Source organism: Corvus hawaiiensis, chromosome 8 (assembly GCF_020740725.1).
Source record: "Corvus hawaiiensis isolate bCorHaw1 chromosome 8, bCorHaw1.pri.cur, whole genome shotgun sequence".
Lineage (NCBI taxonomy): Eukaryota > Metazoa > Chordata > Aves > Passeriformes > Corvidae > Corvus > Corvus hawaiiensis.
In genome coordinates, this window is record NC_063220.1 from 6,283,450 (window position 1) to 6,303,172 (window position 19,723).

Sequence of the window (19,723 nt, forward strand, 5' to 3'; positions counted from 1 at the left end):
AACACAATTTACGTCATCCTAAGCCACAGTGGAAATTCTTATTATGGTGACCTTGATTCTATCTTTTATGACAAGTTTTCCTTCTATTCTGCCTCAGGGTTTCAAAGTTTCACTGCTTAATTGTGCAGTCATCCTCCATGTCATCTCTGGTTCCAAACTTGGTCTTTCTATCAAATTTATTTGGTGCAGTCCTGCTTTTTGTGCTAACATGGTCAAATGAAAAGAGCCACCAAGGCTGGTCAGTCCCAAGCAAGGTTCTTGAGGACCATGAATAGTTGCTGTCTTCTGGTCCAAGTTCTTCACAGATGCTGTTATTCTTTGCCTGCCTCTCAGTTCTCAGGATATTTCCTCTGGTAGAGATGATGGTTTCTCATACGTTAGGCAAACCCAAACTGAGAACTGCTACATATTCTATGTTGAGAAAATAATTTTAACAACATAGATGGAAAGTTAATTTCACAAAATCTTCCTTTGGTATCCTATTCCATCTACTCTCTCTCTTGTATGCTTCTGTCCTTAAATCTGGTCTAAAACCTACTATAAAACTGCTATCAGACTAAAGGGCCTCCACTTTACATGCTCTTTTTCAGTTATAGTGAATTATTTTAATCTGAATCCTGTGTTTATCAAAGTTCAATGCCTTGAATCAGAGAAAAGCAGCAGCAACAACCAAAAAACTCCTAGCCAACGAAAAACCCCCCAAAATAACAAATGAAAACGCCCTAGTTGTAAACATGGTTCTTAGAGTTAAGGGACTGTGATGTCTCAGTCCACAACAGGGATAGACAGGATGCATTTATATGATTAAATGGGGGAGGGACAGGCTGCCCTGACTTGAAATTGTTGTGTGAAATAAAATCATGTTCCTCAGCTGGCCAAAAGGAGAATTTGGTAAAGGAACCCCCAGCTCGACATTATTCAAAATATGCAGAGCACCTGTTTTTATTATAGTCTCTGCAAGAACTACCTGACCTGTTCTACACAGAGCATTCCTGGAAGAATGTGAAAGAATTTTTAAAGTAGCTCTGTGATGCAAAGAAAATTTGTGTTTTATGGAAAAAAAAAAAAAAAAGACAAATAAACAGGAACATGGAAAACTAACACCTGAAACTGTGAGACTTTAAAGAGATGAGAAAATGTTTCGGTCTGTAAAGCCTAAAAGCAGCTTACAATGTCTGCACTCAGAGTTTCTGTGTGGAGCTGGAAAGGTTGGCATAAGAGATTATGAAAGCTCAGCTGTGAAACATTTCTGTGAAGTGTTGGTCTGGAGATGTTCTCCATTGGCTGAAGGAAGACCAGGGTTTCAGCCAGACACTCATTGTCCTTACACACCTGGAATGTCAAAACAGTTCTAATATGATACTAATGCAGTTTCTGTGACCTTTTCTAATGAGAAAATTCTGCATGTGGAAAGGACGTACAGTCAGTTCAGGAAGGACTCTCTTGGACAGGCTCAGAAATTATAAACAAAATTAATATTTGCAGTTTTAGAAGGGGAAAAGATGATTTCCTTGGGGTAAACTGCTGGAATACTTTTTCTATTCAAGCCCCTATTAAATATTATCTTTCCAAATCTTGGCTGTGGCATACAGCTGAACTGAAGACATTTTCTGCCTGAAGCCAAAACAAACAGAAAATCACTAAGAGAAATAGGTGGCAGCCTTCAAACAAAAGGTGTACTGGTTACTGGTTTCAGAGGCAAAGAAAAAAAATTGAAACACGGGGGAAAATGCAGGAAGATTGCCTGGTACAACTTGAAATAAAAGAACATATAAGGTTAGTTCTGCGACCTGAGCGTTTAGGTGACCTTGAAGGCTTTTTGAGATGATAAATTGTGTTTGATTTTTCTCACGTAGTGAAGAATAAACCTTTTTCTCATAGCAATATAATGAGGATATTTATGGGATCTCTTCCGCAGCTCTTGGGAACGAAACAAAAAAATTACTTAGTTAAAAATGAAATTTTCAATTATTATGTTTGCAATGCTATTATTGTGAGGCTTCTTTCCTAGCAGGAGCCTTGCCATTCCAGTAGGATGCAGGCAGTATGAAGGCCTTTTACATATGCCCCCTTCATTTTCTGTGTGTTTTGGCTTCTAAGAGAGGCCATGTACAAAGCCAACTGCAATCCTACTTTAAACCAGTCCATACTTTTCTCCCACATTAAATGGAGTAGTTGAATTTATGGGTGTTAGGAATTCTGCAGCATGCTGCTTATCACAAAGCAGTGTGGTTGCACTGGGGGGTGACAGTGGAATCCCCTATTTCCTGGCCTCTTTGCAACCTCTACCCTCAGGTCCCTCTCCTATTCTGGATTTGGGTATGTAGAGATAAATAGGTACCGTGTTCCCCCGGGTCCCATCCAGCTCAGACAGGCAAAATTGGACTCTGAAGTGGGTTATAACATCCCATCTTTAGTCTGGGTCATGGGTAGGTTACTAAGGCCATAAAGTGAAGGGTGACACCCCTGCGCAATGGGGCTACATGCCCGTGCTCCCCTCAGGCTGGGATTATAGCCATGTTCCAGTCCATGGCATAATCTAACCCTGGAGGCAGCAGCACAGAGTCAGCACTTGCCATGTTTGAATTTCCCACCCTTCACAAGCAGAATGTCTCTGGTCAGAACAAGGGCAACACAAGATTAGCTTCTCTTTTAGGATTAGGGAAAGGAGTAGGACAAAAATGAAATCTATTTAAACTTCTAATTTATGCCAAATGGCATCAAATCAAAAGAAGGATACGGTTCTGCCCATAGCCTCATAGAGAATAATGGGTTCGTATTTCCTTAGTCTGACAGACTAGGACACAAACTGTAGTTTAAAATTGTGTCTAAATCCCCTGAGTGCCTTGCAGAACCGAAAAATAGTCTCTGCTCTGAAGCATTCAGAAGTTAGGCTGCTCCGTGGATTTTTTTTTAATTTCCCTAACTGGTACAGATGGATGCAGTGGATTTTCACTCTTTTTCACCATCTGAGGTCCTGGCCCCGGGTTAAAATGCAGAAGAGTTAAGGGAGAATTAGAACAATAGACAAGAGCTGCATGGGGATGTCTGATTAAATGTTCTGTAAGCACTTATCCTGATTTTTTTGCTTTCTAATGTCTGAACCAAGCAAAACAACTATAGGTTGTTTTACAGACCGGTTAACATTTGTTGTCTGGTATAGAAAAGGTTAACAAATCTAATACAGGAATGAAGAAACACCCCAAATATTTTTGGGTAGCTGCAATATTAGTAGCAGTTTGCTGTAGTTCTCTGCAGGTAAACCCTTACAGCTATCCTACTTGATGCTAATATTTCCTTTGAGATGCTCACACGTGTATGTTTACTTTTAAAGATGCATAAATCCTACTGAAAACAGATATAGTGGATGAGCAAACATTATAGCACCAGTGGAAAATAGAATTTAAATAAAATAAGATCCTTTGTGCTACAAGATAAATGCACATTTCTAATCCTGGCTTCATTCACAGGTATATAGCTGAGACCCTCTAGTGGCATAAACATTTATTTGCCTTCAGCATGTGATTAAAATTCTGTTTCACAGTCACATTATAGCAACTAAATTACAGGTAGTATTTTTGGGGCTCTGGCAAAGTGAATCTGGGATTAGATACAGTGCAGGCTCACGTTAATGAATGTAAATTGATTTTTAGCTGTGAGGGGCAATTATAGATGCACTGGAAGGAGAGGGGAGTTTTTGAAAGGATATTCTAGAACTAATTACTATCAGTAAAAAACACGCAAAGAGCAACGTAATACCCAGGACAGCCAATGGGGATAAAAGCTTAAACACAAATCTGTCATGACCTAGTAGTGAAGACTGTTTAAAAACAGTGATCTCCACTTAGCTTGTAAATGCGCATTGCCCTCTTTCTCACTCATCTATTCTCTCTCTCTCTCTCTCTCTCTGACACGCACACACACACACGCTCCTGGATTTGCAGAAGACAGACATCTAGGGCATTTCTTGGCATCCACAGGAAAATCATATGGGATTAAAAACTCACAGCAGTAAGTACTCACTGCATTAAATGTTTATTAAGTGGCATGCTGTCAAAAGCTAGATTTAACAGTAAATACAGGAGGACTTTAATGGAAATTGGTTGTATTTGATTTTTCTTAGGAATTGCTGAAAGCTGCTTCTCGAGGATTACAAGTTCACCTTTTGCATTTACGGCTGCCTGTTTACCATCCATGTGGTAACCTCTGGACAGTAATCCATTCATTATCCCCACTGATTGAGTGCGGCAGCAGCGCAGTGGTAACTACTTCACTCAGCTGACGGCAGACAACAAAAGGAGGAAAATTATGAATTCAGACAATTTAACCTCCCAAAGCTTCCTCTCTGCGATTCACAGCAACACCAGCAATTTGTTCTCAGGGCTCCAGTTTGTTCAGTCCTTCAAGCCACTCATCATCCCCTGCTACTCGCTGGTGGTTTTTATTGGTGTCATTGGGAATTACCTTCTCATTTATGTCATCTGCAAGACAAAAAAAATGCACAATGTCACTAACTTTCTGGTAGGCAACCTGGCTTTCTCAGACATGCTCATGTGTGCCACCTGTGTGCCCCTGACCCTGGCCTATGCCTTTGAGCCCCGGGGATGGGTGTACGGGCGCTTCATGTGCTACTTTGTTTTCCTGATGCAACCTGTCACTGTGTTTGTGTCTGTCTTCACCCTGACTGTCATAGCTGTGGACAGGTACTGTGCCATGGTGTACCCATTCCGCAGGAGGCTCACCATCCCTATCTGTGCTTACATCCTGGCTGCTATTTGGCTGCTGAGCTGCACTTTGGCTGCCCCAGCCTTGGTCCACACGTACCATGCAGAGTTCCCAGAGCTGGACTTCTCCATCTGCGAGGAGTTTTGGTTCCACATGAAAAGAGATCGCTTGGCTTATGCCTACAGCACCCTCATCATCACCTACGTTCTGCCTTTGGCTGTCATCTCTCTGTCCTACCTGAGGATCTCAGTCAAGCTGAAGAACCGTGTAGTGCCAGGCAATGTCACCCAGGGCCAAGCTGAGTGGGACCGTGCCAGGAGGAGGAAGACTTTTCGCTTGCTGGTCTTAGTGGTGGCAGCCTTTGGAGTCTGTTGGCTGCCCCTGCACATCTTCAACATGATAAAGGACATAGACATCAGCCTGATTGACAAGCAGTACTTCAACTTCATCCAGCTGCTGTGCCACTGGTTTGCAATGATGTCTGCTTGCACCAATGCCTTCCTCTATGCCTGGCTCCATGACAGCTTCAGGGGAGAGCTGAAAAAAATGTTTGCCTGGAGGAAGAAGAAAATTGGACCCGCTACAAACTGCATTATGGCCAGTGTGGTGCTGTAAATGAGAGCTGGTGGGAGTGCAACTCCTTTGTACATTTACATTGTAAGTCTTTTCCACTTTTAATTAGTCGTCATTCCTGACATTTGCCCTTAGGGCTCAATTATAACAACACAATTCCCATGTGCTTCTTTCCCAGCACCTCCACTTCTAATGACAGGCAGATGTCACGCCTCAAAAATATCTTTATTTCTTTGATCGGAGTTAGAAGGCAAGGAGATGTCAGCACAATAAGATACAGGGATCCTTCCTATCTGTTCTGGATATTACAGAGATAGGTTTTGCGGACAAAAAGAGGCAAGGATGAATATGAAACCTAAATATCTCAAAGAGGGAGTGTTCTGGATTGTGCGAAAAATTAAATTTGTGTATCTACCCAGAGTCCATTCCTTAGCACAGGCTCTAGGGTAGAGGACTCACAATATCCCTGTAGTCCTTCTTGGGTTAGGGCTGCTGTCTCATGGAGCCCCAATTCACTGACCCTACTGCAAGTCAGCTGCATTGTCCTCACAGCATTGTCAGTGCTGAGATGAATTCCACTCTTTCCTTGAGGAACTGATTTTGACATGTGGCACTCTTGCCATGAGATTTGATCTCCAGAGAGAGCCAGAGGGTTTGGCACTGCCCTTCTGGAGGTGTCTGTTAAGAGACAAAGGGCTGGAGGGGCTGTGGATGTTAAGCCAAGCATGAGCATTGCACGGGCAGCCGAAGAAGGAGCTGCCAAAGAGAGCAGAGGGGCAGGCACTCTCCTTTGGAGGAGTCTTTTGGGAAGAAACAATTTCCTTTGACATTCACCTTTCAAAGTGAGGTAGAAGCTATAATCAACCTAATAGTTTCTAGTTTCTTCCTCCCTGAAAATATCTGAGTTAACAGTTAAGTGTGCAGGATGGAGTTCTGACAGCACACATTGATTCTGAGAGGTTTCTTCCAACCCGCTCAGCTGGAATCTGGGTTAGCATGAGAAACTTCCTGGTACTGAACTGAGATCAGCCAGGGAAGCAGCACAGTCCAGGGGCAGTTTTGGCCATGGTCAGCAAGGGCATTTCTCTGACCACACCTGCACATGGCCAGAGAGGTCTGTGCTGGGGGCAATGAAAATGGACACAAGGGGAGAGGGAAGAAAGAGAGGATGGTTGCTTTAGTTTGTAAATGTACTCCCACAGTGAAACTGTGAATATCATTTTGCTCATTGTGTTCCAGTAAGATCAATCTGATTAAAAATCCCCCAGATCCACATGCACACACTGGGAAAAATGTTGGGAAAACTTTTGAAATCGCATTTCACGAGCTTGCTAGAATTTCAAGTTGTTCTACTGCTGGTAATGAGGACACTAAAAGCTGACTACAGAGGCACTCAATGAAGAAGGTCCATTTAAAGTGGGCATTACTTGCATTCACTCTGTGATTATGTGTGTCTGCCTTGCTTACCTCAATTTAAAGGTCTGAGTGACCTTCTAAAGAGTGTTTCGCTTTTGCTGAATTTCAGGAAATGTTTTGTCCTTGGAGGTCAATATAGCAAGTTACAGGAATAACTGGTCACTTTGAAAAGGCAAAAAGCCCACTTTCAAACTAACCAATCTAATTTTAAATGCTTTTCACCCTTATTTTCAGGACTCTTTTAAAGAGCACAGAGAGCAGGACACCAAGACAGCACTGAAACAGCAATGCAAAAAGCAGCTTCAAGTAACAAAAAATCCTGATTTTTAGAGATTGTTCTTCTGTGGAATTAAGTAAATTCAAACTGTCAATTTTTCAGTTTGCAAAGGTTAATTAACACTGAGGTGGCTTATAATCTCTACAACCTCCTGCACTAAATACAGGCAGTGCTGTCATCTAGTGATCCAAAGCCCAGTGGAGTTTTCCCAGACTTCCTTAACCACAGCAGTCCTGGGATCATTTCCTCCTTACCCATCATATTTTTTCCTATATTTGCCATCACTGCAGTTTGACTTATTCATGTTCTCTTGAATGATAATGACTGGAGATGGTAACTGCAGAGACCTGCATGAAGCAAACAAGGATTTCTCTCTCTATTTGATTTTCCTTGAGACAGAAATGAAGGGCTTTTCAGTGCACAGATTGTTCCCACAGTGATGGATACACTGGGAATATCTCGCTTCCAGCTGCCTCTGGAGCTGCTGTTAGAGCAGTGCCAAGGTCTGGCAGCTCCTGAAGATGCCCAGCACAGCTGGCACCCTCATCTAAGTGCTGGCTTAACCTGTACGTGCCTTGATTCTGTCAGGATGCAGATTTGCAGCAGAAATCTCAGAGCCTGTCCTTGCTTCAGGCCCTCCTCATAAGGTTTTCAGATGGTCCCTGAAATGGTCTGCATTTCCCAGCTGTGGGCTCCTGAAGCTCCTTCTCTCTCCTCCACACCCCCCTTGGCCCACCTCAGTGGTCTGTAATGCCATTTCCCCAGGCTTTCCCTGCACAAAGGAGGTCCAGCCCTGAACTTGAGGACTGGGGGTTCCATAGGGCAGGGAACAAAGCACAGCCACGTTCAGTGAGCCTCAGTTCTCCTAATTGAGACCCAAGAATCTCTGCCCAATTTAATTACTGGTTTTTCTGATATCCAGAGTAATAAACAATAATAAGATTTAGAGGCACATTGATGCACTTCTGTAATCCAGTTATGCAAATAAATATATTGAAAGCTGTCATGTGAAACGTGTTTGCTAATCTCCACCCGTCCCCAGGGAACTGCTGTGGTTCTTGGAAGGACCAGGGCTCATCACTGAGGTAATTTTGGTGGTATATTTTTAAATTGCAGTTTAAGAAATCAGGGCATGCTTTTATTTTGTAGACTGGCTTGGTTCAAAACTTGATAAAACTGTTAATTACTCTAGTGCTTGATCAAACATAAGCTACTCCCTGTGGTCAAAAGTGGGGCTGGCATTAAAAGGCAATGTACCCATGAAACACATAGGAAAGTGAATCAGTGTTTGATCAGAAAATAAACTAGAAAGTGACCAAAGGTCACTAGAGTTGAAATCAGGCAGCCAAAGGAAAACAATCAAACCTTAGTCAGGGTCAGGTAGAGTTGGTCTTTCCCCCACCTTAAGAATATCTTCTCAGAACAGTCACCAAAGACTAACTTCTCTGTGCAATGCATTGCTTTAAACAAGTTTTCCTTGTTCTTGGCTGAAGAAAACTCAGGGTAATATTTGTACTGTGTTTGGGGAATGACAGCTTGTCTGCATGGGCAAAAGCAGCTCCTGCCATGAGGTCATTACTCACAGGAGTGGGGTGAGTGTTTCACAGCTGATAGATGGGCTGGGAAAAGCTGGTGTTTCTCATACCTGCTGAACAACAGATGCTCTGTACAGCTTTAATTGAGCAAATTTTGCTTGTTGAGGTGTCAGTGGTGAGTTATAATTAGTTGTCTAAGGTGATAAAAGCTGAAAATGGTGCACCTGCAGCTGGGGAAAAAAAGTGCAAAACCGGAGAGAGCTGTACAATTCATCAATCAATCTGCCCACCAGACGAGAAAAAGGTAGGGACAAAAACAACCTGCTGGTGGTAAAACCACTGCCATCTTGGCCATTTCTGCATGAAGAAACGTAGTACAAACTTTTACCTTCAGCCCTCCCCTCTCACTGCCCACTATCTTTTCCTTTTCTCAGAAAAAAAATAGTCACATTCTTCCTCCTTACCCTGGAGAAAAGGTTGCTCAAGGGTCAAAGCAAACATTTCTGCCTCATGGAAAGCATACAGAAAGGGAGAGCTTCCTAAAGGGGAAAGGGCTTTCTAAAATGAAGAACATCCTTTTCTCTCTTCTTTCTGCAAGACACACAGGCTCTGAACTGAACCATTTGTTGTGTGGGTCTGCAGCTGGCCTGGTCTGACGCTTGGAGCTCTGGCTTTTGTGTTTACATCAAGTAAATACCTCTCCCCTTGCTCAGTCGCCTCATTTTGCGTCACAACCATCACTAGCTCTGATCCTTTGTACCTGATTTCCCTCCACAGCAACAAGATGCTTTACTGAAAGTCCCAGAGAGGAGCTGCAGATGCACCTGAGGTATCCATCCTGTATTAATGGCACTTTTCATTTGGAAATCATTATCACAATTCCTGTCTCAAGAGCAGGTTTAAAGTCTATTCTTACTATGCACTGAAATAACCAGATGACATAGGCTTTCCCAGGCTGATTTCAACCAAATTTTGTGTTATGTGTTTCTCTGCTCCCTGCTCTCCTAACTCTCCCCCAGAATTTTGAAACTATTGATCAACTACTCAGCAGAAGCAGGAGCCTCAAGGTTGTTGCCACCTGAAATTAGGAATATTGGCACTTTCTCAGTGCTCCCTGGAGAAGAAAAAGACATCTAAGTACTCTCTCTTTTAGGAACTCACACAGGATTACACAGGGATTGGATATCAGGAAAAATTTCTTCATCAAATGGCTGGTCAGGCATTGGCACAGGCTGCTCAGGGCAGTGGTGGAGTCACTGTTCTTGGAGGGACTTAAAAGATGTGTGAATGTGGCACTTGGGGACATGCTTTAGTGGTGGGTTTGGAAGTGCTGGGTTAACTGTTGGACTTGATGATCTTAGAGGTGTTTTCCAACCTAAATGATTCAGGACTAATTACTAGATGGTCAGGCTGCCTCCCTACAGGGCAAAAAGTGAGAGGTTAAGGGCATGAAGCTCAAATATATCTCAATGGGAGTTATGTCCCTTTGGGATCTATAAATTTACTCTCTTCACCAGATAGGATTGGCTTTCCCTTTCTATAGCTTGCTTTGTCAAATTAGGTTAATGAAACCAGTAATTTATATAAATAATAAAGCACACACTCAAGAACTCCCTGATTCATGTCTCCAGCCCATTGGAAATCAATTTGGGATCACTGCTATCTCTTTGCAGCTGGCTGGGCTCTCCATCCTTTGCATCTTGTTTATGTTAATTATCACATTGTAATTTCCCTGTGTTTTTTGGTTTTATTTTTTAATTTCTGCAGGGAACATCCAAAAGGAGATGATGGCTTAAATCCCTACATCTACATTTCCTACAATTCCTACATTTCCATGAGGTGCTGGAGACAAGCAGCAGCAAGGGGACGGCAAAGAGAAGCTTGCTGCTTTCCAGCGTGGAGATGGGATCTGCCTCTCCTGCTGAGCACAGTTCTGGGTTTCCAGATAACATGCTGGGAAGGCAGCTTGTGGCTCACAGCAGCAGGAGTGGCTTCAGTGCTGTGGTTTGTGAGAAGCTGGTGCTGGCTGTGGGGCTGAGGACCACTCAGTGCAGCTCAGGTTCTCCCAGAAGCATCAGCCAGAAGGCAGCTGTGCTCTGGGGAAGTTGATCAGCTCGAGGTGTTGTCTCTCTTTCTACGGCTTCTCAGCCACAGTGAGATGTGTTTGTTTACTCCATCACACCCACAAGACAGGTGAAAATGTGAGAGCAAATGACATGGGAGCTGTGGTGCACTGTCCCAGGCTGCCACCACCCACAGTTGAGTTTGTGACCTGCTGCGTTCAGGAGGGGGAAGGAGAAGCAACAGACTGTGCTGTAAACCAACCCCATCTTGGGCTCATGGTGGCATGGCAAGAAAGAAAGAAAGAAATAATATTTTTAGAATTCAAGCTAACAATAACCAGCCAAAGAGTAAATCTGAAATCACCCAGAGGCTGTTCCTGTATGAGTGTAGGAGCCACTCAGGCCTTCTTGTGAGTGTGGCCCCTCACTTGTGGCCTGTCAGCTCAGTGTGTTTGCTTTATGGTGTCTTTCTTCCTTGCCCTCAGCCCCTCAGTGCAACAGGGGCAAGCCAGGCAAAAGCAGGAACATTAGTGTGAGGTCCATGCACACAGAGGAGTTGAAGGCAGATGCACTTGTGAAAAGGTGTTTTTTAATAAAAATAATTGAAAGGTTGGGGATGGAGTTCCAAGGCAAGTGTTCAACACACCCACTCCTCAGCCACTGGAGGAAATAAAATGGAAATAGTTCAGATGTCATGTGCAAGAGTTAGATATGAACTAAATAGCCAGTATACACTACATACAAAGTATTTCAAATCATTAACAAGACAAAATTTTCACCAGTCAGCTTTGGAATGATTTCCTCTTGATTATTGGATCATTTTAAAATTCAACATCTGTTGTTAATATGCATAGATTAAAACAAGTAAAAATAAATTTGAAACCATCTGAAGCACTAGACAGCATATGGCAGACCTGTTAAATCTTAACAAGTCAATAATATTATCATTGTGAATCACTCCTTCATTAAAACATGTATTAATGTCTGCTGTATAAAATAATGTTTATTTGTAAAAGCCTTTTGTGCCACCCATGCAATTGTCACTTGTCACAGCTAATTCTAGATTGCTTTGATAATATCTCCTCTTGGAAAATTGTCACAGACTGAGGACAGAGGAAATACAAATCATCACTTGTCAAAGTTCTGACAACATCACAGACAAAGTGCAGGGAAGGTTTTGAAGACCTGTGTTTTGCTGTAGTGACAAAAATATAGGTTTCTTTGCTTTTAAAGCATTGTGGAAAGCACTGTTCCAAACAGTTCCGACCCCCCAAAAACCTCATATACAGTGTCTGACAAGATTTGCAATGTTTCATGGTTCTTAACATTCTTTGTTTATTGCTAAATGAAGAAACTATTCCCACGAATTAGTTTGGAATGGCACTGTTCACCTGTAAATGCTGCCTAAATGTCTGTAACGCCTGAAAATATTTAGGGATGGGGGGGAGGATATAAAACAAGTGGGAATTTAAACCCAGACTGCCTAGGCCTTGAAATCATTAAATGGGTGGATAAAGGTACCAGAACATTGAAAAGTGGTCTTTCAATTGTTGACTGGGAAGACTTACCTCCTCCCCACACATATTTTAAGGAAAGGCTCTTGAAATTCAGGCTGCTATTTTTCATGCAGAGACATCTCCCTTCATCTCAGTATGAGGCACACAAACTCAGAGATGCAGCATTTGAAGTGACATTTTCCCTTTGCACCCTCAGCAGTGGCTGTGAGGTAGTTCAGCCCAGACAGGAGCATATTCTGCCCTTCAGCATTACACATTTTGGGTGAAACCTCTCCTGGAGCATTGTACAAACAATTGCCTTGGGATGCTGTCTGTGCTGTCTGCATTCACTCACTCAGTTTAAGTCTGATTTGTGGGTTTAGTTCAGATCTGCTTTCCAGAAGTGGTACAGTAACCTGGAACCCCAGGCTAAAAATATTCTCTAGACATGTGAAATTTATTATCTAGCAAAAAACTAAGCAACCAACCCCAGACTCTCAAGATGTTAAAGGAATGGATCCACATAAAAAAATAAATAGTTCTTAAAATGCCTTGATTCCTGGGGTTTAGATCACTTTTGAGGGGGGTAGAAGGTGTTCTAATGTTTGTTCAACATTGAAGAAGGTATGGCCAAGTGGAATATTTGGTACTTTTCTAAACAATTATGGGTTTGCTGAATAAACAGAAAAGCACAAAAGGTTTGATGGCAAGAAGAAAATGCACAGGATTTTTAGTGCTAAAATGATTTAGCTGGACGAGCTGAATCTGCAACGTGATGTTCAACAAACCGCTTAATTTACACTGCTGAAAATAGGGATAATTAGGCAAGCGCTTTCTCATCCAGTTCTAACATGAGGTGTTTAAAAGCACGGGTGGAAGGTGGCTTTGGAGAAGGCTGGGTTGACACAAGAATAATTTTAAAATTTTTAACAGCTGTGAATGAAAATTAAACGAAGAGTGTCAGTACAGCTTTCTAAATCTGAAGCTATTTATGTTCAAATATTGAGACTCAATGAGGTGGATAAAAGGTAATGTGGAGCTACACTGAGTTTCAAAACTCACCTATTTTAAAATAGTTGCAGAAATGGCAAGCCCTACAGATTAATCTGCATTAGTAGAAGAAAAACAGAACACAAGGGAAGTTCCAACTTGTTTCCTGTTATATAATGTTATATAATGTTCCCAAGTTCCCTTTTTTTCTCCCCTATAAATCAGAAGCCCTCAGGATGCAGCAGCTCCTCCCTCCATACACTCTGTACAGTTTCCAGTAGGAGGAAGAATCCAAGATCTGAGATATCTCCTCCTAACAGCTCTGGAAGATTGGAGTCCATGTGGCACAAACCATGAGGCAGAGCACAAGTACATGTAATTATCATCCTAATGCAGAGCTAAAACTAAACCCTGAATTGGAGCTAGTAGGTTTATCAAGTACCATCTCTTCACAAGAAGTTAACATGAGTTTCCCTTCAACATTCAGCATTAATAGATTTGATAAAATTGCTGGGTCTTTATTCACCAAAGTATTCTTCTAAATTATCTCGTTTCCCTGGAACCTGCTAGTCAGCTCTTTTCTCACTAATTCTTTCTTCATTAGAGAAACAAGACCTGTTTTCCCTAGCCCCAGGAACCCTTACATCTCATTTCCCATCAGAAGTCACCCTCAGATGATGATGCTGATGAACATGGTGTCCTCCCACCACCATCAGTTGCCCCCCAGCCCAGCAGGCAGAGCCTTTAAGCACACACAGAGCCCCCCTGTCAAATACTGGCCGTGTTGCTGCAGGCAGGGAGTGTTTTAGAGAGAGTTCAGCTTATTAAACAAGTTTGCCAAGGTTGTGTCATCAGGAGAAGCAATTACATGAAGCCAGGTAGAGCCCACATATGCAAGACAGTGATTAGAGTAACTATCTGATACTGATAAAGTAGTCTATTAAAACAGAGTAAAAAAGCCTTTCCTCATCTCTTGGGAAAATAAATACAGAAAAGAATAATGAAAATTGACACAAACTGTTTGTGGGTGCATGAAGAATTTGACATTCCATTTAATCGTAGACCTCCCTTTTCTCCCAGAGTCCTGAAATGCTGTCCACAGTTTGTTATAATTTTTTAAGAAAGTTTCAGATTTCATCCCCATGGATTTATTATTCCCTTTCTTGTTCCAAGTGGGTCTCTTGCTCCTGTTGATATTATCTAATCTATTTCCTCTTGCACTGGCCACATAAAACAGGCATGTGAAGACCACCTCAGCTTCAGACCGTGTCATGTGTCCTCTGCAAACCTGAGATCTGCCTGAGCAAGGAGACAAATCTATACTAATTACTTTCCTCCCTTTTGAATGAGAAGGTATCAAAACTCATTCTGTGACTTTAGATGGTGTTTATTGTTTCCTCTCTATCTAGGCCTAGAGCCCATTCATAAGGAGAACTGAGTTTGCTCTGAGAGGATTTGCAGTTGAAAAATCCATTTTGACTTTCCTCATTGCCTCGTTTTCTTTCATTGCTCACAAAGATTTTGTGTTTTCCAAGACTTTCTGGCATTTGAAGGTAAGCTGACTGATAGACAAATCTCTGATTAATCTTTTCCTTCCATTCTTAGAAACTGAATATATTTGCTCCTGTCCAATTTTCTGATGCTTATTTACATCCCATGCCTTCCCTAAGATAACCCCAAGTGGTTCTGACATTAATTCTGTCATATTCTTCTGCAGCATCTTGGAATAAAATGCACCAGGCTCAGGTAGTGTGAAACTTTCCAGTTCTCTAATGCCTCCTTGTGCATTTCCATGGAGGCAGTTATCCCAACATGAAGGCCGTTAAAAAGGGGGCCACAGGCTCATTAACAAATATGAACTTACAACATGATGTTGGCACAATTCTGTTTAGTTTGCTTCACTGTAAGAATCCTGTATGTCTTTTAGTAGGTTGCAGTGGATTTGATATGCAGATGTTTTACTCATTTGCATAATTAAAATGATTAAAACTGCCTTAAGACCCAGTGCTTTGCAATTACGCTTTCAGAAGAGCTTTTCTCCTCCTGACTTTCAAGTGAACAAGTTTCCTTACACATTTCCAAGTTATTAACTATGGAGCCACAGATTCTGGCACTTGGGGCATCACAGATAGAAGACACCTCTTAAAATACCCTAAAGTGCAGCTGTTTGCTGTGCTCTGATGTACAGCAGTCCTTGATTCTGTCCTCGGTGACCCGTGAGCTCTCAGAGCTCCGTGTTTGTGGAGTGATGGATGCTCTTCCACTGCCACCTCCTGGGCATGACATGGCGGACTTGAGAGACGTGGTAATAAAAGCATTAAATGAACTTGAAAAGATCCTAAATCAAAGACAGGAATCTAACTTTGGCCATGAACTCTGACATTTTAAGTCTTTCCCTTGACCCTTTGAGTCTGACCCCAAAGCACAGCAGTGGGGGCTGCTGCAGACAGAGACACCCTCAGCACCACAAGATGATGGAACTCTTCTGAAGATTTGCCTATAAATCACAGATTTTAAACAGTGTTTAAAATATTCAGCTTGACACTTGAAAAAGGTTACTCATAACCCGCCAGAGTGGGGGGAAGGCTGGGGGTGGGGACTGCATAAACATGAACCACTCCATCCACCACAGCAGAGCCCAGTTAGGTCTCTGAAGACATGCACCTCTGACTTGGCCACCCTGGCTCTAATGACAACTCACTTTTAATTAAAACTGCTTTCGAAAGAAGATACTTGATTAATGGCCTGGGAGACCTTGAAAATGGAGTCATTCCTGCAAGAGGAAGGTAATTAACTTTTTTTAATCAGTGGAAACTGACCTCAAGGTCTAGTGAAGGGAGTCATCAGCAAACTCACTCCCACAGATACATAGAAGAGCCCTTCTACATTACTGGAGATCCCAGGGAAAGGACTGGGAACTGGCCTTGCTACACACCAGCCTGCAGAGCTGCTTCATCATCTCATCCCACTGCCTGGCTGGGAGCACTCTGGGGCAGAGACACCTTGTGCTTTTTCCTCCCTCACCTCTGACCTGAGCAAAGCTCTGGCTCTTCTCATCTCACCCTGTCTCAAAAAAGGAAAAAACCACCCAAATTCCAATCAGAGACAGCATCAGTCTCCAGAGAGAACTCCTTAGCAGCCCAGACTCCCCTCACTGTCTTACAGGGAAGACCCTGGCAAACAAACTCGAACATCAGAACTCAAGGCTTTCCCTTGGCAGATGCCAATGGTTCTGCAGCTCAAACCTCAACTTCTGCTTCTTGTTCCTCACCTGGCACAGGTGGGGATGCCTGGCAAGGACAGTTAATGGGGCCTTGTCTGAGATTACAGTGAACTCTTGCCCTTCATGGCCTGCATCCTAAACCTGCTTTCTAATTCCCTAAAGGAGACTGATTTACGCTTTCAGTTTTATCGCTGTTAGTTAATGATCCATAACTGTCAAAAGGACAGCTAGAAGTAAAATCCTTATGTTAAGTAAAAGCCAAAATCTGCAGAGGAGACTGTACCAGAGGGAGGGCACAGGGAACATGCAGAGGTGTTTGCAGGTCCTGAGTGCTGTGACACTTGTGACTGCATTGCTGCTTGGTGACAGCTCTACAGCAAGGCAGCTTGGGCTGCAATCAGGCAGCACAGAGCAACTCTGAGATCTGCAGCCCTCAGGGCAGTTCAGAGTCCCTCCCCAGCAGGGTCCACACCTGCAGAAGGAGGGCACGTTAGGCCTGGAAGGATAATGCAGGAGAGCTCCCAGTTCTAAGCCCCTCACTGCCTCACCCCTGAACACAGGCATGCCAGGAGTGCTGCTGGCCCCGGAAGGCCTGGGACAGAGAAGGTGGACTTTAATGCTGGTGTCTGACTTTCCAGCCATGCTGCAATTCTCTCCCTGCCAGCACTCCCTGCTGAAGTCTGCCTCACCCTTTGGATGCAATCACACATCTTCGAGGAACCCATTGCACACACCGTGAAAATCCCTGCCAGCAGTCAGAAATTGTACTGCTATTGCTTTAAACCATTTCATCTACTGAGCTTCCAGGAGATTGTAAGTTTTTACATTTTTTCCCACTCGCTCCTCCTGCACACCTAGGAGCACTCCTCCCCAAGGAAATCTGTGCTTTTCCAGCACAGCCCTGCCTGCTAGCAAGACACAAAATAGAGCTGTGAAAATCAGGACAGCACAAACCCATAAAGCTCACTTTTATCCTACATATTGAATGTGAAAACCCCAAAAACTGAAGGATCATTAAAATAAAAACAAGCAACAAACAAAAAACCAAATCAAAACTCATCCTACCAATGGACTGCATCCATAACAAAACAGGACTTCTGTATTCCACAATGTGTTTTGTGTTTGTGCAGGACCTTAGGGTGCAGCCTGCTCTACCCCAGCAAGCCTCACCACAGGGAAAACTACGGGAGCCCCACACTGGTCCCCACCAGCACATTCCAGCAAAAGGCAACGCTACCCTCTGGTGTTTCCCAGCAGAACATCCAGTCTGCCCACTGCCCTCCAAAGCTGTTTCCTTCCATTTCTTTTCATCTGCTTTCAGTGCAAATTCCCTTGTACATCTCCAAGCAAAAACAATTAATGTAATATTTACAGCAGTGGAGGAAGAAGGTAACTCTACCAACTCATTGTTTTGCGTCAGGAGGACACACAGAGACTTTGGGGCAATCTTTGTTGGCCCTTCACACTTGATGGATTCATATTTACTACACTTCATTTGGACTTTTTTGAAGATTTATTTGTAATATATTTCCAGAACTGTAACCCTCGTCTGCCAGCACAGACAGGAACTGCATTAATGCAGGCTGTGATTTGGTTCCTAGAGTTTATTTACTGTTTCTGTAGTAAATAACAGGTTACATTGTTTGTGATGCTTGATGTTTCTGCCAAGCCTGTGTTCCTATGTAACTAGATAAGAGAAAATGATGTTAAAATTCAGCAATGTTGGCTCATGAAGGTTGCCTCTCACAAGCTATGGCAGAAAGTTCTGGGTTTTTTATGCCCATGCTAAAAGGTTTGTGAAGGTGCTGAATCAATGTTGCACTGGCTTCATGCGCACCTCAGAGGGAAGGTTCAAGACTGGCCAATTATAGGAAATGGACTTTTAGAATGTGTCCAGCCCCTTAATTACTGATGGTCACTCAGTGATTTCAGCTTTTGGGAAGTGAGTCTGTGCCATTAGTGGAGGCAGACCCTTCCTTTGTCACAGTCCCTTCCAGCAGGGCTGGCTCTCGCAGAACATGAGCGATTTTGTTTAATTGCTCTGTGAGGGGACAGGGCATTAGGAAAGGGATCATCATGCTCTGGCTCAAAGGTATGTTTGAGTGTTGTGATGCATGAATGTCACTCCATTACAAGCACATGTCATGGCTTTTGTTCAGAAAAGAGTATCCTTCATTGCAAGAAAATTGCTCCATTTTCATTAGTCCAGCATGTTTATTCAGCCTTTCTGGCCTGTAGCCATGTCAGAGTCTGATGCAGAAACCACTTTTCTCCACTGTTGAAAAGGTATCAAAGCTCATTCTGTGGTTGTAGATGGTGTTTATTGTTGTCTCCCTATCCCTATCCCTTTCATAAGGAGAACTGAGTTTGCTCTGAGAGGACTTGCAGTTGAAAAATCCATTTTGACTTTCCTCATTGCCTCGTTTTCTTTCATTGCTCACAAAGATTTTGTGTTTTCCAAGACTTTCTGGCATTTGAAGGTAAGCTGACTGATAGACAAATCTCTGATTAATCTTTTCCTTCCATTCTTAGAAACTGAATATATTTGCTCCTGTCCAGTTTTTTGATGCTTATTTACATCCCATGCCTTCCCTAAGATAACCCCAAGTGGTTCTGACATTAATTCTGTCATATTCTTCTGCAGCATCTTGGAATAAAATGCACCAGGCTCAGGCAGGGTGAAACTTTCCAGTTCTCTGAGTGCGCTGATGCCTCCCTGTGCATTTCCATGGGGATTTCCTCCTGCTCTAGTGCTGCTGCTTGAAGTCTTTGCACTTGGTCTTTCCCCTTAGAAACACAAAACAAGACACAGACACCTTTGGGCTTCCTGGCCCTTTTTAAATTTGCTGATGACCCCTCCTTTTAATTTGCTAGTGAATCAATAGCTTATGTGGTCTCTTTCCCTTTGTTTCTCAATGTATATTGAGAATTGTTTCTTGCTGTTCCTGATATCACCTGTAAAATCCTTTTCTGTACCTTCGCTTTTTAAAATTTTGACTCTGCTTGCTTCTGCTGTTCTTTGATATTTGTGACAGAAGTGTCATTTAGCCACTGCATTCTGTAGGCACTTTCTCTGTTTTTAAATTGAAGAACTTGTGACTTTTCCTCATGTTTCCAAATCTTCTCCAGAACTTGTCCTTTTAATTGCAATGTGCTGAGAAGAGAAGGTGTTGGTGTCCCTGTGCTGCTCAATAAAAAGAGCTGGAGTCTGATTCAGTACTGCCATGCTTCATACTTCTCACTTGCCCATGAAATTTATTTTCCTTCTTTCTACATCTTTAATACAAATTTTAAAAAGCTAAATTGAATCAAGGGTTTTGTACGATTTTCACAATTCCCTTTTTCTTCGTTTTAAAGGGATTTTAAAGAAAGAAGCTTCCATTTAAGCACTACTGTATAGAAAATTAAGGGAAATGCAAATATCC

At 42.7% G+C, this 19,723-nt stretch overlaps 1 protein-coding gene across 3 annotated transcripts; it reads left to right on the forward strand.

Annotated features, from left to right (window-relative positions):
• The first annotated feature begins 3,841 nt into the window (after positions 1–3,841).
• Positions 3,842–19,504, forward strand: PRLHR (prolactin releasing hormone receptor). 3 transcript variants are annotated; one of them, XR_007205238.1, is made up of 4 exons: positions 3,842–4,011; positions 4,124–5,382; positions 9,304–9,355; positions 10,294–19,504. XR_007205238.1 is itself a non-coding variant. In XM_048312032.1 (3 exons), exon 2 carries the CDS (start codon positions 4,309–4,311, stop codon positions 5,338–5,340), a length of 1,032 nt encoding a protein of 343 aa, XP_048167989.1. In that variant the 5' UTR covers positions 3,842–4,011; positions 4,124–4,308; the 3' UTR covers positions 5,341–5,382; positions 10,294–19,504. The 3 variants fall into 3 exon arrangements, 2 of the variants coding, with proteins under 2 accessions (XP_048167989.1, XP_048167990.1); XM_048312032.1 differs by lacking the exon at positions 9,304–9,355; XM_048312033.1 differs by lacking the exons at positions 9,304–9,355; positions 10,294–19,504 and adding an exon at positions 6,949–9,288.
• The last annotated feature ends 219 nt before the right edge of the window (positions 19,505–19,723 follow it).